The sequence below is a fragment of the Halichoeres trimaculatus genome, unplaced genomic scaffold, assembly GCF_033239565.1.
Source record: "Halichoeres trimaculatus isolate MK-OKI-2021-1 unplaced genomic scaffold, fHalTri1.1 fHalTri1_scaffold_23, whole genome shotgun sequence".
NCBI lineage: Eukaryota > Metazoa > Chordata > Actinopteri > Labriformes > Labridae > Halichoeres > Halichoeres trimaculatus.
The window spans coordinates 20219747-20246371 of record NW_027437201.1 but is presented as its reverse complement, the minus strand read 5'-3'; the positions used below and the strand labels follow the sequence as shown (position 1 = coordinate 20246371).

The 26625-nt window shown below is 40.3% G+C and overlaps 5 protein-coding genes across 7 annotated transcripts; 4 read left to right on the top strand and 1 right to left on the bottom strand.

The window, feature by feature from the left end:
* The first annotated feature begins 151 nt into the window (after positions 1 to 151).
* On the top strand, positions 152 to 2998 carry LOC141785108 (ferritin, lower subunit). Of its 2 annotated transcripts, none has more exons than XM_074663249.1 (5): positions 152 to 298; positions 905 to 1008; positions 1151 to 1297; positions 1871 to 1996; positions 2435 to 2998. In XM_074663249.1, the coding sequence occupies exons 2-5, from the start codon at positions 907 to 909 to the stop codon at positions 2582 to 2584; spliced, it is 525 nt and encodes a 174-aa protein (XP_074519350.1). In that variant the 5' UTR covers positions 152 to 298; positions 905 to 906; the 3' UTR covers positions 2585 to 2998. The 2 variants fall into 2 exon arrangements, with proteins under 2 accessions (XP_074519350.1, XP_074519351.1); XM_074663250.1 differs by lacking the exon at positions 152 to 298 and adding an exon at positions 319 to 367.
* Positions 2999 to 6234: 3236 nt separating this feature from the next.
* On the top strand, positions 6235 to 10572 carry syt5b (synaptotagmin Vb). The gene is made up of 8 exons (XM_074662782.1): positions 6235 to 6439; positions 8744 to 8919; positions 8999 to 9097; positions 9183 to 9350; positions 9712 to 9879; positions 9953 to 10070; positions 10153 to 10286; positions 10363 to 10572. Exons 1-8 carry the CDS (start codon positions 6235 to 6237, stop codon positions 10570 to 10572), a joined length of 1278 nt encoding a protein of 425 aa, XP_074518883.1.
* Positions 10573 to 11122: 550 nt separating this feature from the next.
* Positions 11123 to 15568, top strand: dnaaf3l (dynein axonemal assembly factor 3 like). 2 transcript variants are annotated; one of them, XM_074662780.1, is made up of 12 exons: positions 11123 to 11203; positions 11476 to 11558; positions 13111 to 13217; positions 13294 to 13387; positions 13478 to 13632; positions 13761 to 13940; positions 14032 to 14154; positions 14245 to 14367; positions 14456 to 14600; positions 14680 to 14794; positions 14950 to 15024; positions 15218 to 15568. In XM_074662780.1, the coding sequence occupies exons 2-12, from the start codon at positions 11477 to 11479 to the stop codon at positions 15357 to 15359; spliced, it is 1341 nt and encodes a 446-aa protein (XP_074518881.1). In that variant the 5' UTR covers positions 11123 to 11203; position 11476; the 3' UTR covers positions 15360 to 15568. The 2 variants fall into 2 exon arrangements, with proteins under 2 accessions (XP_074518881.1, XP_074518882.1); XM_074662781.1 differs by having other exon boundaries at positions 11140 to 11203; positions 11464 to 11558.
* On the bottom strand, positions 15563 to 18367 carry LOC141784862 (troponin T, slow skeletal muscle-like). Its single transcript, XM_074662784.1, has 11 exons — positions 18362 to 18367; positions 18253 to 18288; positions 18125 to 18143; positions 17971 to 18031; positions 17777 to 17893; positions 17594 to 17671; positions 17383 to 17496; positions 17178 to 17287; positions 16149 to 16239; positions 15782 to 15822; positions 15563 to 15696 (listed from the first exon to the last, which is right to left on the bottom strand). The coding sequence occupies exons 4-11, from the start codon at positions 18013 to 18015 to the stop codon at positions 15651 to 15653; spliced, it is 642 nt and encodes a 213-aa protein (XP_074518885.1). The 5' UTR covers positions 18016 to 18031; positions 18125 to 18143; positions 18253 to 18288; positions 18362 to 18367; the 3' UTR covers positions 15563 to 15650.
* A 4848-nt stretch (positions 18368 to 23215) lies between these two features.
* On the top strand, positions 23216 to 26623 carry LOC141784888 (macrophage mannose receptor 1-like). The gene is made up of 4 exons (XM_074662835.1): positions 23216 to 24465; positions 25744 to 26079; positions 26197 to 26318; positions 26406 to 26623. The coding sequence occupies exons 1-4, from the start codon at positions 24144 to 24146 to the stop codon at positions 26517 to 26519; spliced, it is 894 nt and encodes a 297-aa protein (XP_074518936.1). The 5' UTR covers positions 23216 to 24143; the 3' UTR covers positions 26520 to 26623.
* Positions 26624 to 26625: the final 2 nt, after the last annotated feature.

Sequence of the window (26625 nt, the reverse complement as noted above, 5' to 3'; positions counted from 1 at the left end):
TAAAGCTTTGTCAAAGTGGTTAAAAGATATGAAACGTTTTCTACGAGTTAACAATGTTAATTAGCACAGTAAAGGGTTTTTAAAAACATTGATTTTGCTTGTACTGCAGCTGCTTGGAAGATTTCTCATTATGTGCAGCGTGTCGTTCATCCCCAGTCCAGTAGGTGGCAGCAGAGATACTCAGAGACCGTCATTACATAAACGAGCCAGTGTTATCGGGGGAGGGACGCTGTGTTCTGGTCTGTAAACAAAGATAAAACCAGCTAGAAGACTGGTGAAAGCCACACTCACAGACCAAGTAAGTAAAGAAAGGAGGAAAAGAGACTCTGGGAAGCATTTTGTGAACTGGATTTAAGAAACAAACCGGGTAATCTCTTCGGTAACGGGTACGCAGTTGATGCTAAGTTGCTAATGTTTGCTAATCAACCAGCGCAGCTTCATCTAAGGGTCAGTCAGTTTGTTTACAGGCCAGTTTTCTTTTTCTGTTGCTTTTCTGTCGGATATTAAGCCAGCATCAGTATTAGATATAGTTAGTGTTCGTTTTTAGGTATCAGTGTCACAATTTCGAGGTAATACGAGCTCAGGTTCACATTGGCTGCTAAGAGAATATGCTAATGTTAGCGTAACCTCCTGAGCACCTGACCAGAAAGGGTACATCCCACTTGAACCTAACTCTCATAATAACACATGACTCCTGCCAGGGTGATGTTTTACTGAGGCTGATAAAGAGGGGTCTTATTCAAGAAGGCGAGCAAAGACGAGCAGAGGAGTGATACGATCGCTTCAGTGTTTGTTAGCACTTTGAGCTGTCTCACAGGGGAAAAGTACTCACAATATTGACTTAACTCTGCTTCAAGCCAGGACACCAACTCATTTAAGGTGAAATACTTATCTTTTCTTCTAGAAATGCAGTCTGTGGTCAAACAAAACCTCCACTCGGAGACTGAGGGAGACATCAACAAGCTCATCAACCTCAAGCTCAATGCATCCTACACCTACCTGTCTCTGGTAAGACACCTTTTATCCACAAATGAATACTCAGCTTATTAAACTGTCAAGCCCAAACTAACGCTGCCTTTGAAAGACTTCTCCTTTTTTACACACATATATGTTTTTGAATTCTAATCCCATGTTTCTTTTACTCCTCTAGGGGATGTATTTTGATAGGGACGATGTGGCCCTTCCAAATTTCTCCACCTTTTTCTTGGAGCGCTCAGTGAAAGAGAGGGAACAGGCTGAGAAGCTGCTGGAATATCAAAACATGAGAGGAGGAAGGATTCTGCTTCAGAATATTGCCGTTAGTACACAATGTTCCTTCTCTACAACTGCTGGGGTTTTAAAAGACCTTTGACCAGTTTTAATGCTACTTTGTCAGTTTAACTTTTAATTTTTTAAATATGCAAAGAAAAAAATATTTATTTTGGTTAGTGCTTGTTTTATAGTTTTTGTTACATTGGGTACTTATTTGGCTTGTAGACCCAAAGGACCTTGCAGGATGTTGTGTAAGAAAGCCTCGAAACATCGCAACATTTTCAAGATAATCCCTCAAGAATTTCTTAAAGATGGGCTTTTTCAGACATTTCTCAGTCAGTTTGTTTGTATTATAAGTGTAAGAAACAAGCTTACAAAGCAAAAACTAAAGACATGTTGTTTTAACTTAATTTGTTTTGTTTGGATGGTATAAGCTTTCGGTTTGTTATCGTTTCTTTGTAAAGCCTTGTATTTTGTTGTTATATCCAGTAGTGAAAGATTACGCTTGATGAATCAGGGATATTAGTTTTGTAATCATTATGACTTTGTTTTTGTTTTTTTAAGGATTTATACATTTAGATTGGTTCTTTTCTAAATCTAATTGTTTCATCTGTTCCAGAAACCAAGCCGGGAGGACTGGAGAGGTGGTTTGGATGCCATGACTTTTTCTCTGGACTACCAGAAGTCCATGAACACATGCGTTCTTGATGTGCACCGCAAAGCTGGCAGCAACACAGACCCTCATGTAAGTCTGGCGCTGTGTGATAGTCAGACTGCCGTGTTTTTAACTCTGTCTGCAGGCTGATAGTGATTGTGAAAGAAAGGACGTACCGTGACCTCACCAGAAGTGTGTGTTTGGAGCACGGTCCTGCTGGGAGATTTTATGATTACTTCATGGACGCTCTAAGTAGACATGTGTTTGCATAATTTATAAACTCAGTTTTACTGTGATAGTGACTTCATTTAATTTTTTTTTCTTGCAATTATGACTTAATGTTATGTAGTATTCACAGGCTTGAAAACCACGCTTTGTTATCTCAAATTAATCTGCGCTACAAGAAAAAACAGCGTTGTCATCTAGCAACCACAAAAATAAGTCAGAAACTATAGGTTGAAAATCCTGTGCCAGAAGTCTTAGATTTTCTTTCACATCCTGCTATTTTCTGTCATCCTCTTCCTGTAGCTGTGCGACTTCCTTGAACAGCACTTCCTCATCGACAGCAATGAGACCATCAAGAAGCTGGGCGACTACATCGGAAGTCTCACTCGCCTCACTTCATCTGAGACACAAGGCGCCATGGGAGAATACCTGTTTGACAAACACACTCTGTAAAATGTCACGGCAGCTCAGTGACATCAGCTCCACTTTTCAAAAGCTTGATAGAGACGAGGGGGCGACGTCCCTCACAGTCTGCTTTATACTCCGTTAAGAAAAAAAGTTTACCACAAACTTCATTCTTGTAGCTGCGGCACAAGAGAAGTTCTCAGCAAAATAACTGAAAATACCTCGAACTATCTTAAGAACTATGTCGGAAAAATGTCCTTATTGGAATGGTGCTGAAAACGACCATTTTCCAACCATTTTCATTTCATTTCATTCAGAGTCATTGAACCGCGTGTCATACATTCCAGTCTGTCAGGTTTTAATCATCATAATCGTCTTTTTAAATCTGCACAACTTTCAATCAGAAAAAATGTATAAATAAATAAATAAATAAAGGGATCATCATTTGGAAAAGAATTAATAAATCAGATTCTGCTAATCTTGATTGTTCGACTGTTTCTTTACCACCTGTTCACTGCACAGATTTCTCATCAAAGTCATGTGATCACTGTGTTTTTTCCTTATGTCTGAACATATAGAACTTGTAATGATAACAACAGGACTTTGCCTACTCACTGCGGAGTGGGAGCTTAATGTTTAACACTACCCTGACTGACACTTGAGGTTAAAAATGATCAGTAAATTACATGTTCCAGCTTCAGAGTACAGTATATCACGTGAGAGGGTCTGTGTTACTGTCCTGCTGATAATCATATCCTCATGACTACCAGTAGTTTAAATTTGTACATTTCTTAACCTGAATATCTTCCAATTACTTCACACTTCTGAATAAACTCCTCATGCCATCTACAGAGAACATTTGGGGCTTTTCAATGATACCAAATGTTAAAGGGTGGGGCTTTGGTACATTTCTCTTTTTCATTAAGGAAAATAGCGTCCATCAGTGCAAGTGCATTTTATTGGAAGGGGAAAAGTAAGTGTATAAAACTTTTTAATATGCAAATTTTGGCTTGAAATTTTAATATGGGACTCTTAACAACACATTTAATCATTGTCTGAATATTTTTTACTGTATTTTAGCATTGTAATTAAGTGTTTAAAAATTGTCCTCTGTAGTGGACATTAGTAGTTATTTCCTTCATTTTGTTGTGTTTTTTTTTTTTTCAAATGGCAAGAAAGGGGCTCATTCTCAGAAGCAGAGAGAAGTTTACTGCAGTTGTTGATAGAAACTCAGATATTGAGTTGTATGATGAAGAAGATCAAGAGGAAGATGATTCAGAGAGCTCTGAGTGTGAAACTCAGGCAGGGCAAGCAGACGGTGTCCAGTTGGTGTCAACTGTGGAGCAAAAATCCAAAGTACACCTTCAGTTTGTATTGTAAAAAAAGGTCCAAGAAAGACAGAAGGTTTGTCCAGGTGTCAAGGCCCCTTGCGTTTGCTGAGTACAACACCAACATGCCATCCATCTTCCAGAAATGGAGACAAAAACATATGCAGGAAGATGACGCAGATCCGGCTGCAAGGGCAAAACATATTTAATGTTCACAAAGTGCAAAGTTTTCCTTTGTGTTTCCAAGAAGGGGAACCAAATAAGCACAAAAAAGCAAAACAAAAAGGAAAATGGACAGTTAAACTCGTTCTTAAATCCACTTTTTGCTATTTTCTTTGGCACTAAATGATTGCCATCAAGGTTCAGTTTCACATGTTCGGCGTTCTAATGTCCTCTGTAGTAGACACGATACCTTAAAAATAAAACCTTTTTTTTTTTTCCAAAAAAATGTATTTAGTATTCTAATGACCTCACAAAGATTGGGTAATCTTAAAAACTTTGTGATTGGGCAATATTTTTTTTCCTGGTAGTCAGGAGGATATAAATCAGCTGAAGAAAGTTGGATCTGTTCAATTCTGAGATGATTAAGAAGAAATAAGTTACCAACCAACAATGGATGCTGCAAAGCTCGTGAAATAAAATGTGTTTCTATTTTTATTCTGCAGTTTGCTAATTGAAATATTAGAGGAAGCTGTTTCACATTGGACTGCAGCCGCTGTGATCTGCAGATGAGGCGATGCAGACACGTGGCAGCATGCCTGCAGATTACGCTTCACTGTGCTCTAAATACGGATACGTGTGTGTTTTGTACAGTAAAATGGTAAGCCAAGGGAACGGCAGCGTGGAATATCCTCTCTCAGTGAAAGTTGTGTGTAGATTGCTGCGAGGGCAGATATGCAGAGAGGATTAGTGATGGGCTGGATGCACACAATCTCTTCAGTCTGGGGGATGATCAACCACCTCAGCACCTCCCCTGAATCCAATAAACAATTCAATGAGTGGGGTCTCACATCATCCACACCCTCTGAGGGTGCAGTTTTAACAGAAAAGGGAGTGTACAAAAATAAAAGTTGCTCTTTGAGCATCTCTGTAAAAAGACGTGAAGCAACAGATGTGTTGTCAGTATTCTAATATTGGGAGGAGGGCTAGAGGGGGATTAAATCACTACGCTGCTCTGGTGATTTGCCAGCGCTTTGAGCTTTGATGGAAAGGGTTGAAAAGAGCATGTCAGTCACAGTCAACAACATTCAGAAGGATGTGAAGAGTGTGAGGACAAAGGAGAGGCAACAAGATTAAAGATTTAAAGCTTGACACTGCTTCAGAAGTTGTTTTGGTGTGAAGAGGAGTGAACATATCATCAGGTAAGGAAGTTTCAAACTCTTCTGTGTTTGTTTTTTGAAAAAAAATGCAAGCTTTGTTATTGTCTTTGCTGTTTTTTCCTATATCTAAGATTCAGATGAAAGTAACCCTCCCTGAGATCAGAGTTCATCCTGATCCCAATCACTTTTGCTCTTTTACCAAATAAGCAGGAATAAGAAATAAACATTCGTGGAAATTACCGCCTTAAAGATCTGTTTCTGCTCAGTCATCGCCAAAGTCAAAGCACACAAAACGACCAGAAGGTTGTTTGTGTGCTCGTAAAACTCAGTGATGATAAGTCAGGCGGTCGCTCAGTGTTTAACACAAGCCAACCAGACAATTAGTGGTTCAGAATATCCTGTAAATTACACGTTAAAGCACAGATAAGACTCTTCTGGAGAGTACAGCGTGTCAAATCAGGTCTGTCTGCTTCACTTTGTACTTTGTCTCAGTGGAGTCTGGTGTGACATGAAGAAACTGTTGTTGGAGAATCAGAATCAATCCTGTTCCTGATTAACTCTCACTCAATCAAATATTAAAAAGATGATAGTTTTTCTTTATCTTAGCCACAGGGTGTTTGTTTGAATGGTAATCCAACCAACAGTTGTTATTGATTAAAACTCTACACAGAGAAAATATGATGGAGGAAACCATCCTTATTTGATTGAGCCATGAGGATCTGGGATTTTGGATTAATAATGTAGCACCAGAGTTTAATCCAGTTACATGCAGAGACAGTGGAGGGAGGAAAATGGGATGGAACAAACAGGGAGTGAACGTCTGAGTTATGGGAGGAGGAGATGACAGAGAGAATGAGAGTAACAGAGGGATTAGGGTCAGCCATGTTGAGCATCTGGCTTAGAGATGTCCTCTCCAACTGTACTGCAACGCATGGACTCAGAGATTACACAGAGGACATATGAGAGTGTGTTATCTCTGGATGAAGGACCAGAGAACATAGAAAGTCACCTCCTGAGTGTGAGCTCTGATTCCTCTGTTTTCACAGCTGACATGAGAGTGGCAAGCGTCGGGGTCCGGGCCAGGAGGGCCGCGGAGTCGCCCGAGCCGGAGTCGGAGGAGGCGACAGAGCCGGTCCACCATCAGCACGCAGAACACCACACAGAACACCACGAACACTCCCACAGTGAACACCACCCAGGGCACGACTACAACCACATGAAGGAGAAGTTCATGAACGAGCTTGGTCATCTGCCAAGTAAGCGCCACCTCTAAACAATCTGAGGAACTGTTGATAAGTTAATCCAACCTCCTGTATTCAGGTTATCTTAAACCAGTGGCGAACCGTGGCCCCAGCCACTGGGCCTTCAGTAGGACCATGGGACCACACGTGGCAATAAACAATCAAACAAAGAAATAAAAACAAAAGCCAGAATCATGTGACATGGAAGTTCAGTATATTGATAGTTTTGCGGGATTACAAATTTATCATGTGAACACTGCAAAACCTAACACAACTTCAAACAATTAAAAAAGTTAAGATCTAAAATTTGAAAAAAATCACAATAGGCTTCATTCACAAACAGTGTGTACGCACAAATTTGTGCTTAAATCGTGCGCACCTTTAGTGATATACTGTATACTCTCCCGGTGTCTCCTCCTTATCCTCCTTGCAATAATGTTCTCCATCTTTTTAGATCACGTTAAAAATAAAGACTAAAATAGAGGAATATGGGAAATAACAGGTACATCCAGTAACATATATTTATTTTCTCTCTTTTTTCTCCGTCTTTTTTCTCCTTTTTTTCTTTGAATTAAATGAAATGAGAGAAGCCAGATATATACTCAGTACCAGATGTAAAGGGTGTTTATTGTTTAATTGTAAGATGTGCATCAAACTTCCTGCTGCCGTCAGGTTAAGTTTCCATTATGACAAAAGGCTTTAATCTGACATCAGATGTGACGGGACTGTTAATATAGATACAAATCTATATTCTAGTTCAGACAGTTACATTAAATAGTGATTGCTGTGATTGGTTATTGCATTAAAATGTGCCTGACACTCTGGAAACCTGCCTCTGAGGCATCACCAAATCACAGCTGCGGAGGGTGCACTCCACCTTGCGCCGAGGTTAGACTACTAATCCTGGCAAACTGGGTGATGGTCGACCTTTTTGGATAATTTCAAGCTTTTCTTGAAAAGACAGCCTTGAAAACGGAGTTTCAAGTAATCTAGCAACCACACAGTCTTCTCCGTTACTTTCCAACGTTTCTCTTCACGTTCTGCCAACCGGATCTTCTCTTTTCTCCTCACTCACTCACAGCTACAGTTAGGCGCTTATCCATTAAGTATTCGCGAATCCCCGGAAGATGACAGGAAATGATCCCGCCCACAACTTAACAAAATATGATTGGCTAAGACAGCTGTCATTGTCAAATTGTGTCCACATTTGCTTGAGTTACACAGGCATCCGTTGCAGCTACTGAAGGCCCTGCCTGCCAGAAGGAGTCGCTGATTTACCCAGATACCATCAAAAGGAAAATTGTGATTGGTCCATTTTCCATTTAGTTATATTAACCCACTGTTTGCCAGGACAAATTTATAATATAAAGCTCATTGCAATGATTTCAGTGAGTAAAATAAATAAATAAAAACAAAATAAAACAAAATCAAAAAGTAATTATTATCCAGGAGTACAAAAATTCTTTGGATATTTTTTATTTGGCCTTCACTGAATACCTCGAAGGCCCAGAGGGTTCCCCCCTGTCTTAAACAGATTGAATCCTGAGTGGAAGAAGTGAATAACTGAAACTGCTGCGTTGCCCTCAGTGAGGCACGTCATGCTGGAGAGTACTGTTGTTGTACAGACACTCCTCAGACAGGAGTGTGTTATTATCAGATTGTGGGAAAGGGTGTTGCTGAGATCCCACATGCTTGTCAGCAAACCGTCACAAGATAAACAAGTTTAAAATAATTTCAGCAGCACGAAGCCTAAAATCTACTGTTCGACTTGTTTTTATTTTCAGGATGTTACGTATCATACTCATAAAAGAGCTTTTCTGTCCGTAGAGGTAGGGATGGGTACCTTTCACATTTGAAATGATACGGTACCACAGTACCTGGCAATTGGTACCGGTACTCAACGGTAATAATTTTCTGTACTTTTCTGTGTTTATATGGTAAAAAAAAATATCAATTTGTTTGCGAATGAAGTTTAAAAAAATTTCAATGTAACAAATGTATTCTTCAATATATAACCTTGTAGTTCTGTGTTGATGTCCAGCATGGAAAACTGCCTACTCTTACACAGTCACAGTCACAAGGATGCAGTTAGGTACCTAAACATGGTACCTTTTGATTTTACATGAATCGGTACCCGGTACTTTTGACAGAATTCGGCTGGTACCTATAAAAGTACCCAATTTGGTACCCATCCCTACTTAGAGGATGTTTTGTTGTTGTAGATGTTTCAAGAGGCCAAATATTTCCTACATCACGTGAATGAAAGGGACGCCATGGTTTGAGGTATCTCGTGTGAACTCACCACTTTCTACGTTGCAGTTCCCATGTGGGCTGTAGCCGCCATAGTTGTGGTCGTCCTGGTTTTGGTGGGATGCTTCATCTTCTGTGTTTTCAAAAAATGCTTCGGAAAAAAGAAAAAGCCCAAAAAAGTGAGGGAGAGAAAGACGGGTCGCCGCAGGAAGGAGAAGGAAGGTGAAGGGGAAGGAGGAGAGAAGGTATGTGTTCTTAGCGTAAACTTACCTGTTGTGAGTCTTCTGGGTGAGTTTCCAGTTTATGTGGGCTTTTACTTTGTAGGAGGGTGAGGTGAAGAAGCAAGGGGAGGAAGAGGAGAAAGAGCAGGAGAAGCTGGGTAAGCTGGAGTTCTCGTTGGACTACAACTTCACTGACGCCCAGGTACGACCTGTGAGGAAAGGATATCTCATGTATTATGACAGAAATTTGTTTCCTCTTTGTGATTCTTCTTCTCTCTTTTCTACAGCTCATAGTGGGCATCCTTCAGGCTCAGGACCTTGCAGCTATGGACATGGGAGGGACGTCAGACCCTTATGTCAAAGTGTTTTTGTTACCAGACAAAAAGAAAAAGTACGAGACCAAAGTCCAACGCAAGAATTTATGCCCTGTTTTCAACGAGACTTTCATCTTTAAGGTACCGCGCGCTGACAATCCAGTCTTTGTTGTCTCGTTGATGTCTGTTTGTTCTCTCTCTCGTCTCTTGTCTTTATGTCTCTGTCGCAGCATGTGTTGCTGTTGATGACGTGTTACTTTTTACCCTCGAGAGGCAGGAGTTTGGCCTATGTGTCTTCCTCCCCTCGTCTGTAGTCTGTCCTGTTGAATGGCGTCTGTCCAGGTATCCACCCCCCTGACAAAGACAGTGCAGTATGTTTATCATTGTCTCCTGTCGCGATATGTCCTCTGTTCACGTCTAGATCTGTAAATTGTGAAATATTCAAACTGGCGTGACCTCAACCGCAGAAAGACGTCTGTTTATGGTGACTTTTTTGTTTTAGATTCCGTACGCTGAGTTGGGTGGAAAGACTTTGGTGCTGCAAGTCTTTGACTTTGACCGCTTCTCCAAACATGATATGATCGGTGAGATAAAGATTCCCATGAACAGCGTCGATCTAGGGCAACCGATGCAACAATGGCGGGACTTGGAGAGTGGAGAGAAAGAGGAGGTATGGTTCCTGTGGATTCATTAACCTACACACAATCTGTTTTCCTTACTTCATCATTTATATTTTCTTACAGCAAGAAAAACTGGGCGATATTTGCATCTCTTTACGGTATGTACCAACTGCTGGGAAACTGACAGTGAACATCATGGAGGCGAAGAATCTGAAGAAAATGGACGTTGGTGGTTTATCAGGTATTTGTGCGCCATGCAACTTGACTTTCACTCAGAAAATCCAACAAATTTACAAAACATAGCAATGTTTCCTTTCCAAAAGATCCATATGTGAAGATTGTTCTGCAACAAAACGGGAAACGCATCAAGAAGAAAAAGACGACAGTCAAGAAAAACACTCTCAACCCTTACTTCAATGAGAGTTTCAGCTTCGATGTGCCCTTTGAGCAGATTCAGGTATGATGTGTTTTTAACTCTCTACCTTTTTAAGACGTCACAGTCATTAGTAAACATTTCTTTCTCCATGTTTCAGAAAGTACAAGTCGTCATCACGGTGTTCGACTATGACAAACTTGGCAGCAATGACCCCATTGGAAAAACCTTCATGGGTTACGGAGCCACAGGAGTGGGCCTGCGACACTGGTCGGATATGCTCGCCAATCCCAGACGTCCAGTCGCCCAGTGGCACACTCTCCTGCCAGAGGAAGAGGTCGATGCTGCGGTCAAAGCAAAACCTCGCTAGGGTTGCAGTGCTAAGATATTTATCCTAATGTTTTCTCAGTTTTTGCATCTTGGTGTCTTATTGTGCTTCTTTTTGGCAACTTTTTCATGTTTGTATGCATGTGTGTGTTAATGATGCGCAGATACTGCAGATCACTTTCTCCTTTCCTGTAAACCCCTATGAACCTTTGTCAAATGTAAACATGCGTCTTTAGTGTATTATTATGCTCTGGCTTTGTATGATATTTAAAGGAGGTTTTCAGAATCACTCATTGTTCAGGAATATATGTTATATGTTCATAAACTCAGCTTTTTTTGTATTTTTTTGTGCTGTGGTGCAGCAGAGTTTCAGACTATCATGATGTTCTCATACAAATAAAACTCTTTCACCTTTAACAAATAAATAAACCGAATATTGTTTCTTAATAATCAGTTACATGGGGGAAAACATCGAAAAAAATGAATAAAAAGAAAAAAAACAGGAGTTTCAGAAACTACTTAGAACTGATTTGGGACCGTGCAGTCCCATGTACCACCAGTAGATGACGCCAGTCGTCACCATAAGGAGTTATGTTACCTAGCAACAGGACTCAGAGCTTCCGTTTAGACTGATGCAGGAAACTTTACCTTACAGGCACAAAACAGTGAAAAAGGTGAGTTTTTCTATCGTTTTGTGTTAACTTCATGGTATCTAACTGCAGCTAATGACGAGTTTTTCAATATAACTGCGTCGAAAACCGGTTCTGCCCAGTTTTGTGGCTTCATGTGCTAATGTTACCGGTAAATAAACCTTACCTGCTACTTTACTCGAACAATTCGCTGACTTGCTTCATATCGAGACAGTTAAACAAGCAAAACTACGTCAGTTAAAGGCTGAAAACCCGTTTTCATGGACTTTTCTGGGTTTTTGAAGGGTCACTTACAGGATGAGCGCTGGACGAGCGTCTGAAGGAGCAGGCTGCGTCAACTGGTGGGGCTTCAGTCCTGCGCGTGACCTGCTGAGAATGGGTGAGAACTTTCTGGTACACTGGCGCGCGCGTGATGCTACGCACGAGCGTCAGGGTACTTCATCAGAAAATATTTAGTTTTTATTTTATTTTATTTTATTTTTTTAAAGAAAAGGAAGAAAAGAAAAAACGAAAGATTAAATATATCCAAGGTTGACACAGCTTTTTTTTTTTTTTTTAAATAAATGTGTATTACTTATGTTGAAAATTCACTGTTATAATGGCAGCTAATGTGGGCTATTCCACCAAATTGGTGCAAAATTTTGCCCCGAAAAACAATTTAAAATGAAAATCAAGAATAAGAAAATTAAAGTGTAAATCTTTCCCTGCATTGTATTTGAATTTTAAAACTCACTATGGGGGCGATTCTATGATTTCAGGTATACAAAAAAGTAAAAAATGTGTCATTGGTCATTATTTATTTATAATTGGCAAGCTCAAACGCTGATAAAATTCTCAAATGTTTAAGTAATAGAAAAAAAGGTGCATTATTTTATAAACTGTGGTTTTTACAGTTTGGTCTTTATAACATCTATAGCAGTGGTCCCCAAACTATGGCCCGGGGGCCGGATACCACTCGCCTCCAGATTGCCCGGCCCCCTGAACAATACCAGAGGCGCATTATGATTTTTTTTTTTTTTTTTCAGTCTGACCACGTGATCAAAATTTACACTTTCCATTCCACCCTTCTGCAGTTTGTGCCCTCTCTGAAACCCCTCCCTTAAAAAAATCCTGTTATACAACCATACTGGTAGTGAAATGTATTGTGCTGGTAGGTGTTGTATCACATAGTCCAGTTTCTTAGCCTGCTTGCTTTCTGGTTTTCACAGTGAAGTTAATGAGAGAGCGCTGCAAACAGTGGTGTCTACAAGAAAGCTAATATTTCGTGGTCTTTTTTTTCCGTGCAAAACCTGAAAATGGTTATTTAGTTATTATTTATTTCATAAAAAGTTTTTTATATATTTCACTAATAGTGCTATTATTTATTTTTACAAACTGACCCTGGCCCCCCATCAGAGAAGGAAAAAGTTGTTTGGCCCTGACAGGAAAAAGTTTGGGGGCCCCTGATCTATAGTAAGAACTTCAAAAAATGTTGGTAACACAGTTGATGAACAGTTAATGCGCCCCATGTACAGACAATCATTCTGATGAAATATTGATGAGGAGGAGCTGAAACATGACACACTTTCTTCAAGGTTCACAACAAAAAGGATGGGACTTCAATCGATTTGGGTCATGTGACTCTGGAGGAAATCATTGCTGATTTGTAGGGTTTTTTAAATAGGTAACACAGTTGACACAGATTTCTCAGACACACATAAAGTGGAATATTCTAATTAAATAATTATTTTAAAAAACATTTAAACAGATTTGTCATGTTTAAATTATTATTTTGAACAAATAATGCTGAAAATAATAACACAAACATGTATTCTAGTGTTAGTTGAAAGAGCAAACTTGACATTTGAGAAATCAGACAGCGCAAAAACTGCTAATTCCAACACATGATTTGCATTGTTGCTAAATAAATGATGGAACCTCATTTTTTCTAGGTCCCATGAAACTTGAAGGAGAGACTAATGTTTTACTGGTTGGCAGTGGAGACCCACGGCATATTTTGAAAACCGTTGCTGGTTTGCAGAACACAGACCGTCTACATGTGAGTCACATTTGTGGTCATTTGAGGATATTTTGTGCAACCCACCACAAGAGCTACAATGTTTTCTGTCCTACAGGTGTGGGTGATAGAGAACAGCATGGAGGTGGTAGCCAGGCAGCTGCTGCTGCTTTACCTGGCTCTGATACCCCCAGAGAGCATGGGGACAAACGGTGACTTGGACATTGTGTGAGACACTGATGAGAAAAGTTGCTGTATGTCAGACATGTGTGTGATTCCCTGTGTGTGTTTAACGCCCACAGAGAAGACAGAAATCTTCCTGGAGGTGTTTGGGAACGCTGAGATCCGCAGTCAGACAGAAGAGACTCTGAGGCTGGTTGCATCACAGCTGGCGCTCTGTGTCACTGAGACATTAGAGACAGCAGCACACCCCTGTCTGAACACCACTCTTCTTAAGGTACAACCATTCAGTATGAGAAGCCTATGCACGTATCAGATTCTGTGGTTGATGTTTACATTTGTTGAGTAATGTGTGCAGATTTGGTGAAAGTCGACCGACGTCCTTCTCTTTACATATTTCCACAGTTTAAGGAGCGAGACGAGCTCGCCAGGATTTTAAAGACATGGATCCAGCCTCCGTCTTCTTCTCCTATCTCAATGTCCAAAGCCTGGGATTACCGGGTCAGGCAGCACCTCGGGCTACGCTACGACTCCAAGAGAGGCTGCTTCGACTGGGACCTTTCCATGAAACTGCACCAGAAAGGGGTTATTGATTATTTGAGCTCTAATTTAAGGATTGAAAAAAGCAAATGTTGAAACAGAAGGAAAGAAATTTAAAGGCCTATTTGATCCGCAGTGTGGCGTCATCAACAAACAACAATACGTGCAATGGAGGGAGCGAGGTTTGGCGTTTGAAATGAGAGAAGGCGTCTACCAAACGACCAATCAAAGTTTGCTGTCTTCAAGAGTGTTCAGGCAGGTATGTACCTGTTTTATCCACAGTGATGAAATGATACAGCATGGAGGATTTACAGCGCGTGTGTGTGTGTGTGTGTGTGTGTGTGGACAGAAAGGGGACAGAGTGGCTGTCAGAGGTTACTGGGGAGACATCGTCTCTAGTCCTTACCTCTCATTTGGCGTTGAAACTGAAGACAAAGAGCTGCTGAAGACACAGAACGAGCAACACATCAAGGTTCGTTCACAGCAGCTTCAGCCTGAATCACACGTTGAGGTTTTTATCTTTTAGTATTATAACGTGTCTGCTTTCCTCACACCTGCAGACAGCACAGGACGTCTCCCTCGCAAATGTTAACACACTGTTCCAGTGGCTGTCCAGCAGACGGGGCTGCCCCTCTTCTCCTCACTCGGATGCAGAGGCAGAGGAGGCGTCCAAACAGAGTGACCGCCAACCCATCACTATTAATGGTACGTTGTTATTAAGTTTAGCAGCTGGTGGGCTCAGGTGATTGAACAGAAAAAGGCGCTTATATTCTGATTTTCTCAGATTTAATACATCTGAACGGGATCTCTGTCACTTTCCTGCCGATGGACTCGCTTCACAAACTGCCCCAAAAACAGAAATATTCCCATTTCTTCAACACCATCTACGTCTCTGCCAGGTGAGAGGTTTATTTTTATCTTTCATCATCACAAAGAGACTCTCACCACATCAACAGTCAGTGTTTTTTAGCATATAAATATCCTGACCTGACCTCAGCTGCACGTTAACGCGACCGTCTCTGTTTTTGTGTCTTTCTCTGAAAACCCTCTGAAGCTGCGTGCACCAGTTGGGCCCAACACTGAGACAGATTGCAGCACCAGACGCTGTGCTCGTTGTGGAGTTGGCCAAGTGAGGGTTTTTATAGTAACAGGGCTTGTTACCATGGTGACGGGACAGTCGCCATGAGTACAGTAACTACACCGTGTGGTACATTTTCAGATTTGACTTTCAAAGTTTGGTCCTGATGAGGAGCAGTTAGCTGTCGCTGCTGTGTTTAATACCAGGATGTGTGTGTGTGTGTGTGTGTGTGTGTGTTTCTCAGGTACATTCTGGACCTGAATAAAGAGCAGGAGGCCGGCTTTGCAGAGACAGTGGCGAGCATCGCTCTCAAGGCTGAATTTGAGCCTTGGCAGGAGGGGAAGAGCGATGACGTGCACGCTCTTTTCGTCCCTCAGAGGAAGTGAAGGTGGTGAATCGTCAGTTTTCTCTCTAAGGGAAGTTTAACGTCAGTCAGTGGCACCTGTCAGCAGCTTCAGACAGATTTGCCGTAGTATCTAGAAACATTTTTCTGAACTTTGCATGTGAAATGAAACAGAAAAGTCACAATGTGAATACATTTTTATTAACTTAAAGTGCAAGTGGCTGTCGATAAATGCCACACATACGTCTGTTTAACACTGCAAAAAAAAGCTGCATCCTTGCACTGAACCATCGAGCCATCTTCTTCTTCCTTTGTGAATTTTTTTTGTGTGATTTCACTTCCAGCGTCCTCCGACCTTCCCCTTACCGTGTCCCTTTTTGCTGCATTGAAATAAAAACAGGCAGATCTCTAAATCACTCGTTTGTTTGCCTAAAAAGTTGGTTTTAAATGAGCAGGTTTACTCACAATTTCTGAGCGTGTTGGATTCTGTTCAGGAGGACGTTGATCTGAAAGGATTTTGATGTTACTCATTATTTCTCTTTTTTTTTCACTCTTTTTTATTCGGTTTTTGGTTTTAAATTCAAAGGCATACATATGTATATACAGATGAAATAGAAAGGACTTTCAAATTTTTTTTTGAAAATGAATCAGATTAATGAAAATATAACAAACTATAATGGTGAAAAACAAGCAAATGATTAACCATGAATAATAATAATAAGGCGTAATACTTAAAATTAAGATATGTAAATAAAGTAAGAGCATTTACTTGAAAAATACTGAAAAATAAAATAAAATAAAAGCTTGTCTGTATTTCCTGAGCTGGACTCACCTCGTACTTCTGCCTCCTCATCTTCTCAGTCAGGTCAAATTTCTCTGACTCCAGCAGGTAAATGCATTCCCACATCTCCTTGGCCCTCTCTCTGAAACACAAGACCTTGATTGTGAAAAAAATTAAAACCTTTTAAAATCTAAATTAGCTTGCTGTCAGAGTTTACAAGCAGCGTGAGATGCTTTATTTTATTTAATTTGTTTTATTATTTTTATTTTTTTTTTATTGTGCCACAAGACAAGACAGTGACATTAACAAATTGTGAACAAAGTGTTGTTGCGTGGATAGCTATGGTTATAAAAATGATAGCTGTATAATTTTATATATTTTAAAATAACATGAAAATGCAACAAAGATAATTACAATATTATTATTATTATTATTATTGTCATCATAATAATTATTATAGCTATTATCATTGCAATTATTATTATATTATATCATATTATTATCATTACAATAATTGTGACAAAGATGACAGCATTTTTTTTAATTTTGTTATGTTTTTGTTTATATATATATATATATATATATATGTATATATATATATATATATATATATATATATATATATATATATATATATATATATATATATATATATATATATATATATATATATATATATAATAATTACAAAAAGAATACCTATATATATTTTTTCAAATAAACATTAAAATATTGTGATAATAATAATAATAATAATAATAATATTTTTATTACAGTTATAGTGACAAATATAACATAATTTTTTCCTTTTGTTTTTGTTCATTTGTTTATCAATTTTTTATTGTTTTATTTTAATTTATTTTAATTTATTTATCTTATTTATTTTATGGACAATCAAACACACATTTTTTTTGATTTATTTTTATTATTTTTTAATGCATAGAGTTTAGTGAGACGCTGCCCAAAAATTCCCACTGATCTGCTGAGAACCAATCCATGGTCCCAACCAGCCAACCCCCCACCCCAGAAGACCCCAGAAAACCCCAGAAAGAATGATGCTTTAAGATATTTCAGACAGACCTCAGGTCGTCCTCTCGCAGGTTCTCAATAGCCAGCGGTTTGCGTCTCTCTGTCAGAGTCTTCTTCTTGATTTCCCTCGCAGTTTGTTTTTTGCCTCGCTTCTGTTCAACCTGCAGGAAAAACCAACACATCTCACCTTCAATTTCAGACTCTTGTTGACGTGAGGAACTGTTTTACTGATGAAACAGGAGCGTGACTCTGTGACCTTTGCCAGGAACCCTCCAAAGTGAGCCCCCATGTTGGAGAGCACTTTCTTCTTCTTGGCCTCGTCCTCCGCCCTTTTCTTGGCCTCCTCGTCTTCCTTCCTCTGTCTCTCCTCCTGCAGAAGTCGTTTTTTACATCTTTTTACTTTCACAGCTCTGATTCACTGCATGCACGGCTCAAACACATGAAATTAAAAGCTGAATCTGAATTACAGCGATCCGTGTCTGTCTGTCCCGCTCTTTCTCAGCCCTCACACGCTGCTGCTCAGCGCGCTCTGCTCGCCGGCTCTCCTAAAACAGAAAAAAGACGCCAGAATTCTGTTAAAGCTGATGTGTCTTCTCTCATTGTGCAGATACTTGGGTAAAATGAGGGGAATGAAAAAACAAAGTGATTACAATCCTTGATTTGAGCCCGATCAGCTCTTCTTCCTCTTTCTTCCTCTGCTCAAAGTGCACGTCGATCAGAGTCTGCAGCTCCAGGAGATCTTTCTCCATCCTCTTCCTGTGAATATCCTGACACAGAGATCAGTTCACAGGTTAAACAGCGCTCTGTGATTGTGTGATATTTACGCTCATCATTAAGAACGTACATCAAAATCCACCCTCTCCCCCTCTGGGATTTTAGGAGCCGCCATTTGTGTGACCAGCGACCTTCAGACAAACAGAAACACACAGTTTTTTTTACTTTTAAGAGAAGTATTTTTGTTTATTCTCAAAGCTTCATGTGTTTCTGTGCAGTCTTACTTGTATTTAGGGCGTTCATCTTCATCACGGCATCCAGAGCAGCAACAAAACAGCACATCGGAACATTATTTAGGTCTCACGCTCAAACAGAAGAAAAAGTTTGACCCAGTTCATCAGCTCAGACTCACCTCCTTCTCCCTGCTCCTCATCCTCCTCTGGAGACGCTACCAGTGACAGAGAGTGAGTTCAGGAGAAAGAGCAAACTGGCCATAACAATGAAGGAGTGAATCAGCTTACCTTCCGGATGATTCCTGAGGAAGAAGAGAAAAGTTATTTATCAGACCTTTGGTTAAACAGAAATCCAAACATCAAATGAGTCATTGGTGCCGGACCGACTCACCCATGGTCCTCCAGATCAGACATGTTGACCCTGCAGAGGAATCAGAAGTAGAGGAGTCAAATGATTTCACTCAAAGAGGAGGTGTTCTGCTTTCCCATGTTTGAAAAAGGATGTGAAGTAACAACGCTGGATGTTCAAACTCAATGTGCAGATCGTCAAACTTCTGCACATTCATACGTTGATGAATCTGTCTGTAAACTCATCAAAACACCAGATTTGAGATAAATAGCCCAAGAGCTTTACAAGATCTCAAAATGATCTTCACAAGATCTCAACAAGATCTTAATGAGACCCTCACAAGATCTAAACAAGATCTTCAATATATCTTCAAAAGATCCTAACAATATCTTAACAAGGTCTTCAGGAGATCTTAAAAAGATCTTCACAGGATCAAAATAAGATCTTAATGAGATCTTCTTGAGACCTTGACAAGATCTTAACGAGTCCTTTACAAGATCTAATTGAGATCTTCATGAGACACTTGAGATCTTAAAGAAATCTTCACAAGACCTTCATGAGATCTTAAAGAAATCTTCACAAGATCTATACGAGATCTTCATAAGACCTTCAAAAGATCTTTACAAGATCTTAATGAGATCTTTGCAAGATCTTAACAAGATCTTCATTAGATCTTAATGAGATCTCCTCAAGACCTTCACAAGATCTTCTTAAGGTCTTTATGAGATCTTTTGAGATAATCACAAGAGATCTCAACAAGACCTTCACAAGATCTATACAAGGTCTTTTCAAGAACTTCAAAAGCTCTTCACAAGATCTTAATGAGACCTTTACAAGATCTTAAAGAGATCCCTACGATATCTTCACGAGTTTTCCATGAGACCTTCACAATATCTTCTTAAGGTCTTCATGAGATCTTTACGAGATCTTCTTAGGATCTCAACAAGACTTTCATGAAACTTGTTGAAATGATGAGGTCATGGCTTTAGGCCAAAGCTGCTAAGTGGTCCATAAATCCACCCCTCGGTACCTCAATGATCTCGTCACAAACAAACCCAGCCTCTGGGGTCCAGGGCCTTTAGTGGCTCTGCTTCCTGTCCCTGGATCTCCCTCCCATTGGACATCCGTGACACTGAATCACTGACTTTTTTCAAATCCTGTCTCAAACCAACTAAAGAAGATGTTTGCCATCTTATTTTCAAAATCAATTGCTTTTTAACTTTGTATACATGTATACATTTTTCTTGACAGGCCTTCAGAGGGCTGGCCAATCAGAGTGAAGGGGGTCTGTGGAGCTGGGAGTCTTAAAGAGACAGCAGCTAAATGAAATGTTTGGTTTGTGGCTTTTTTTTTCTCTTTCAACAGAGTACGTTATTTCAAAGGAGTTTTTTCACTGAGTTTGATTTCAGTGAAAGTTTTGAATTAAAGCTCCTGTGAGGAATCAAAGTGTTGAAGTGAAGCTGTGTCAGCTTCCTCCGTCAGTGGTTTCACACATTAAATGTATATTTTTGTTAGCTTCTCTCCTGCTGAGTCACTCTTCATCTCTGACCGTCTGAGCGCTGAAGGTTCACTGGAGGTGAGTGTTATTGTTCGGACACAGATCAAGGGGAGGGCCGTTTGTTGCTAATGATCTAGGAATAGAAGAGGCCAGAGGGACTTTGAGCCGGCCGAGTGTCCCGTTACCCTGGATGAGAGCAAGCGATCAGCTGGCCGATCCTTCATCTTTAATTGGATTAACCACAGGGAATGTGGGATGGAGAAATTAAGCTGCTCGTCTGGCTGCTATTAACACACGCCAAGTCCTCTGTTATCATTTGATCTGCCTGCGCTTTTCCCTGAACCGGAGGAACTCCCAAATGTGCCGAAGCCCCATTAGTAACTATTAACTCGACATTATAAGTTCAGAGTGACTCATGGAAGGTTCAGGGTTTAATTTAAAGAAACAAACTCCAACTGTTGATTCTAACTTCAATGTAAATCACTGGACGCTCTCCCAGAATGCCTTGCTCTGAATCCATCAGCCCGGTAGATCAACTCTGAGGCCCACGAAGTCTCTCAGATCCCTTCATGGTTATCTTTTAGCCAAGATCTCCCAGCGTGAGCTGGTGGATGGGGATAAACGTGGGCACACAGACAAAAGGCAGATGAGGGATTTGGAGAGGAATCCGTCACATCGCTTCTCCGCTGAATGTTTTTAGATCCGGACTGAGCAACAGAGTCACAGGCGGGCTGAAAAGATTAAGTCACTGAGAATAACCTGTCACCACGGATCATTCCTGCTCCTCCTTTTTTGTCTTTTGTCTTTTTTCTAGAGACAGACCGATGTGTTTTTCAGGGCCGATACCAATTATCAGTAGTAAGGAAGCCGATAAGTGATATTTGGGGCCAATATTCATTTACAGTAAAAGTGAAAATAATGGCGTCAAAATTTAACTTTCTATTGGCCACCAGATTTAAAAAAAAAAAAAAAAAAAAGACCAATATGCCTCAAAATGCTAAATATCGGCGCCGATAGTCAGTCATGCTGATAATTGGTCTATCCCTACCTAGCCTGGATCAAAACTCTGAAGCTGGGAGTCAGAAAACCAAAACAAAAAGCTGAAAGAGGCTAAATTAGATCAGCTGTCCCGATGGTTTAATGCAGATCTTGTGATTCCTCCATGTCTGCTTTTGATCCTCTGTTATCATAAAGAAGTGATTATGGGCTCAAGTTCAGCTCAACAGTTCAGTCTCGCCGCGTGCACAGAGGCTTTGAAGCTGATGGCGTGGTCTTTAACCTCCTGTCAGTCCCTTCCTCCCTCTGCTCTCTAGATACAGACATTAACTCCCCAAAGCAGACAGAATACAGATTATACATGTTTCAAAGAAGTCAGAGCAAAGTTTTGTTTATGGTGTTTCAGAATTTCAGAAGTTCTGGATCTGGGTCTTGTCTCTTTCTTGGAACATAGAGATTAAACTGCTGCAATCCCTCTTTGCTGCAAGCAAGAAAACAGTTACAAGGAGATGGTTTAGTCCGAGTCAGTCGCCCCTGGATGATTGGAAAACTGACCTATCATTCAAAAAAACTGTTTTATTATCCTTAAGAGGTTAAACTGTGTCCACTTTTACTTTTTTATTTTCTTTTTAACATTTGGTTTAAATTTCCGAGAGGGGACAATGGATTTTTTTTCTGTTGAGTTAGGTTTTCATGCTGATTAAAACTAAGATTAGCACTCTGATTCCCAAATTTAAGTCAGTTTTTTTTTTCTAGCACATCAAGTTTTTTTTCCACCTCTTACCCTCCAGATTAGCAAAATTCCACTGATCAGCTATAGTAACACAGGGGATGGGTACTAGATTAGGTACTTTTATAGGTACCAACCAAATTCCCTCTGTAGTACCGTGTACCCTAGGGGTGGCCAACCATTTAGAGACCAAGAGCCACAAAAATTACTGGGGTACTACAAAGAGCCGCATCACACACATGGTCTTACAAACACACTTCCTCTAACACATAAACGAAATGACATAAAATGAAAATCAAATCAAATCTATCTATCCATCTATCTATCTATCTATCCATCTATCCATCTATCCATTTATCTATGAGCACATAAGGAATTGAGGAGTGCACATGTAGAGAAGAGAAACTGAAACTTAAGTCTCAAGCTCATCACCCAAGTACTGATCAATACTGATCCCAACCTTGGCATCAATATATCAATATTTTAGATTGATCGGCACACCACTACTCAAAACAATTTTTTTATGAATTGATTGAAGAGCCGCATACTGAAAGGCAAAGAGCCACATGCGGCTTGTGGGCCGTAGGGTGGCCACCCCTGGTGTACTGATTCATGTAAAATCAAACGGTACCATGTTTAGGAACCTAAACACATCCTAATGACTGTGAGAGAGTAGAAGAGTAGATGATTTTCCACGCTGGACATGAACACAGCATTACAAGGTTCTCTATTGTAGAACATATATGTTAAATAAAAAAAAAACTTTGAGATTTTATCAGTGAACAAATTAGTATGTATTACCACATAAACACACACAAAAGCACTAAAAATTGGTAGCATTGAGTACCGATACTAAATGCCAGGTACCAGGCATTGGTATTGTATCATTTCAAATGTGAAAGGTACCCATCCCTCAGTAAGACTTGCCAGCTGATTACGACTGGACTCATCTACAGCTAAGTGGAAACTTGTTTGTGAAGTCACAATTTAGACTGGTCAGTGCTATCGATGTCTGCAAACAGAAAGCTAGCATAGGAACAAAGAGGGTTTGTGCTGGTTTCTCCTAACCTTGTAACCATGGTCATACTGTTTTAAGTTCTATTTCATTTTATGCTGTTTTTTAGTTTTCAAAGCTTGTAACTATTCTTTCTTAGTGTTTTATTTACATAGGTATTTCCTTTGCTCCAGATCATATCTGCTCCTGTAGCCATATCCTTTGTAAAAACACAACAGTGTGAAATAAACATTGCAGTGACACCTGTTTCTTTCATATTTAATTATATGTCAATAGCTGAAGATTTTTAGTACATTTCTGCTAAAATATTTTTCATATTTTTAATAAAACAGGATTCTATAGCTCAAAAATTTGATGTGATAGAGAAAAACTGAGATCAGTTTTGGATTCCCAAAAAATAGTTAAATACTGCTGTCAGACCTCACTCAACAATACCTGTGTTCCCCAGTGTAATCTATCATCAAAATCAGACTGTCATCAGATTTTATCTCTTTGATACTTTTACCTTGCTTTTTCTGGACCTGTCCATTTAAATTAAATCACAATACAAAAAAATAAAAACAAATAAAGAAGTCTCTTTAGTGCGACCCTGAACAATAACACTGAGGAAAGTGAACTCACCTGAACAGCAGCTGAGACGGATGATGTTCACTGAGGAGGAGAAGGACAGGGACTCACAGCCAGAGGGGACACACAGCTTTATACCAGGAGTCCTCTTGGCTGGCCCAGAGGTTCTTGGAATAAAGTGAGCACGTGTGTGTGTGTGAGAGTGTGTGTATGTGTGTGTGAGTGATCTGGAAAGGACACACCATGCTATGTGGATTATTTGTGGCTTTTGGAGCATAAGCTGAAGTCTGACAGGCCGGGTAATGAGCAGAGGGTTTGTTGCTGACCTCACTGTTAAAACCAGAGACAAAGGACAGGTGGCAGACCATGAACGGAGACAGAGGAGAAGAAGACGAGGCAAAAAGCAAAGAGAGCTCCTGTCAGGATAAAGAGGAGGAATCTGTAGATCTGGATCTATCTTTCCTCACAGATGGAGGGGACACAGCACATACCAGCTCATACGTGTCTGCCTGGACACGTCAGGTTGACAGGTCTTTTGTTTAAATTCAAATGCAATGCAAATTTTTATGCTGAAAGCATTTCCACAAAAAACAGGATGACCCAAAGAGCTCAGGTAAGAAGGATGACAGGGAGAGAGGAGTGAGGGACCACTCTCCTCAGGAGGAAACAAGCTTTTCATGTTGTGATTCGACTTGTTTCCTTCAGGAGCGTGTGAACTTTTTCAAACCAACCCAGACAACATGCTTCATGTGGTGATGCTGATGTTATCTTCCGGTAACTTCCTTCACTGTCTCTTCTCTTTCATCGTGTCTTACTGCTCGTTAGCGCTCTGGTCGATGTTTTCATGGCTCTTCCTCCACAGGTCTCACCACTTTTTGCTCACACGTCAGAGAGTATCACCTCGTTCAGGAGAAAATGACGTGGGAGAACGCCCAGACTCTCTGCAGACAGAGATACACTGACCTCGCCACCATCAGCAGCCACGGCGACCTGAGGAGGCTGGAGGAAGTGACGGCAGCCAACAACCTGACGTCTGAAGTCTGGATCGGTTTGAACCAGACCGGTGAGGCTTCCTGGATGTGGTCTGTGGGAGAGACTGAAACCAGTGAGGGATCTGCTGGGTACACAAACTGGGCCACGTCTCCAAATCCTTCTCATCACTGTGGAGGAATGAGGGCTGATGGGAAATGGCTCAGCGTGGTCTGTGATGACAAGCTTCCGTTTGCCTGCCAGGAAGGTGAGGAGAGATTTTTCCCCATTGATTTAACATCAAGATTTTGTCTTTTTTTTCAAGTTCTAACCCGGGCCAATCAGCCTGGGTTAGACTCAGCCTCAGTATAGGCCGATAATTGGCCCGGCCTATTATCAGCCTGTACTGGGGCCAAAATAACATAGTCTGAACTGTAATCTCTTAGGGTGACAATGATAAAATGTAGATAATTGGCCTGGCCAATTTTTTGCCGGGCCAATAATCGGCCTGAACTGGGGCCAAAATAACACTGTGTGAAGTTTAATTTATTATGTTGATAGTGATAAAATGCTGACAATCAGCCAGGCCAATAATCAGCTGGGCCCATTACTGACCGATAGAGGGGCCAAAAATACAGTCTGAAATTTAATTTCTTGAAAATGATAAAATGCTGACAACCAGCCAGTCTGATAATCAGCCAGGCACAAAGTTGGCCTGTACTAAGGCCAAAATAACATCTGAAACTTAATTTCATGCTGATAATGATAAAATGTTGGTAGTCAGCCTAGCCAATTTTTGGCCGGGCCAATAATCCACCTGTACTGGAGCCAAAATTACACAGAGTCAATTTTAGTTTTTTTTTTCAGGTGATAGTGATAAAACGCTGATAACCAGCCAGGACGATAAGTAGCTTGGCCGATTATTGGCCTGTACAGGGGCAAAAATAACACAGTCCGAAATTTAGATTATTAAGCTAATAATGATAAAATGCTGATAATCAGCAGGGCAGATTATTGGCCTGTACTAGAGCCAAAATAACATCTGAAAATTTAATTTCTTATGCTGAGTATGAAAAATTTGTTGATTATCGGCCTGGCCAATTTTTCAGTCAGGCCGATAATCAATGTTTTCAGTCATATTGGCATTGGCCTTTTTTTGGCCTCTCAGTTTGCAGTCACTACTCCACCCACAGCACCGTCTGATTGGTGACAGGCAGAGACATTTTTTGGAAAACTTGTCTTACTGTAGGAAACTTTAGGGAGCTTTTTAAGTTTTCATTTAACTTTATAAGACGGCTGCTGAGCCTGGGAGCTGTTTAACAAACATAAGCTTAAAGGCCTTAAACAAATTTAAGGGTTGGAGTTTGTATTATCCCAAATTTTGACGCCAATGTTTTCACTTTTACTGCAAATGAATTTCGGCCTCAAATATCAGTTACTGGCTTCTTTGACAACAAATAATCAGTAAAAACCTCTCAGTCTAGTTCTGTTTTCACTGTGTAACTTTTTAAGGATGGAGAATTTGATCCTTTATCCAAACTTACAGATAAGGACTCAGGAAGGATTTCTGTTGTTCCTGAAAAAAAGTCTTGGAGGGAAGCCCAGGAGTATTGCCGGCAGAACTTAATGGACTTGGCCTCAGCGAGGAGCCAGAGTGAAAACCAGGCGTTACAGCACAGAGTTGAAGGATCTGGGTCCTATTTGGTGTGGATGGGTCTGTTCAGGGATGCGTGGAAGTGGTCGGACCGGAGCAGCAGCTCCTTCAGATGGTGGGGCAGCGGTCAGCCGAATAAAGATGGAGTGTGTGTGCTGTACAGGTCCTCTGAAAATAGGTTTTATGACAGAGGATGCAGTTCCCTGTTTCAGTTCTACTGCTACAACAGTAAGAGGGCTTTGTTTGTTTGTTTGTTTTTGTTTTACTCCGCGTGAGTGAATGTTTCTGTATTTGCATGCTGGTTTGGGGCCTCTCATTTCCCTGTTTCACACTCTTCTTTAACAGAGATTTTACAACCACCCAGCACAGGAAAGAGAGTCCACAGGTACATCGTTCAAGTGGAACTGAAGTCAAACTTGCCCTCGTCTTTCAGCTATCCGTCTGTGAGGGACGCTGTTCTTATGGCGGTGAGTTAATCACAACTCCATGTGCAAACTAAAGGTCATCCTAATAAAGATTTACCTCCTCAATTGTTTTTTCTTTTTGCTTTTCAGATCCGAAATAAAACCGGGCTGGCCAATCTGCAGTGGAGAGTTCAGTCGGATGGGAAAGTTTTCCACAAGAAAGAAAAAAAGGAGGAAACTGACGAGGAGTGTGAAGAGACATAAAGTGAGGCTTCTGCAAATTTATTTTTTTCACCGTTGAAGTTATTTTATGCTACTCAAACAATAGTTAGAAATTTGTAGTTTCTGAATTTTTATGACATTTAACATC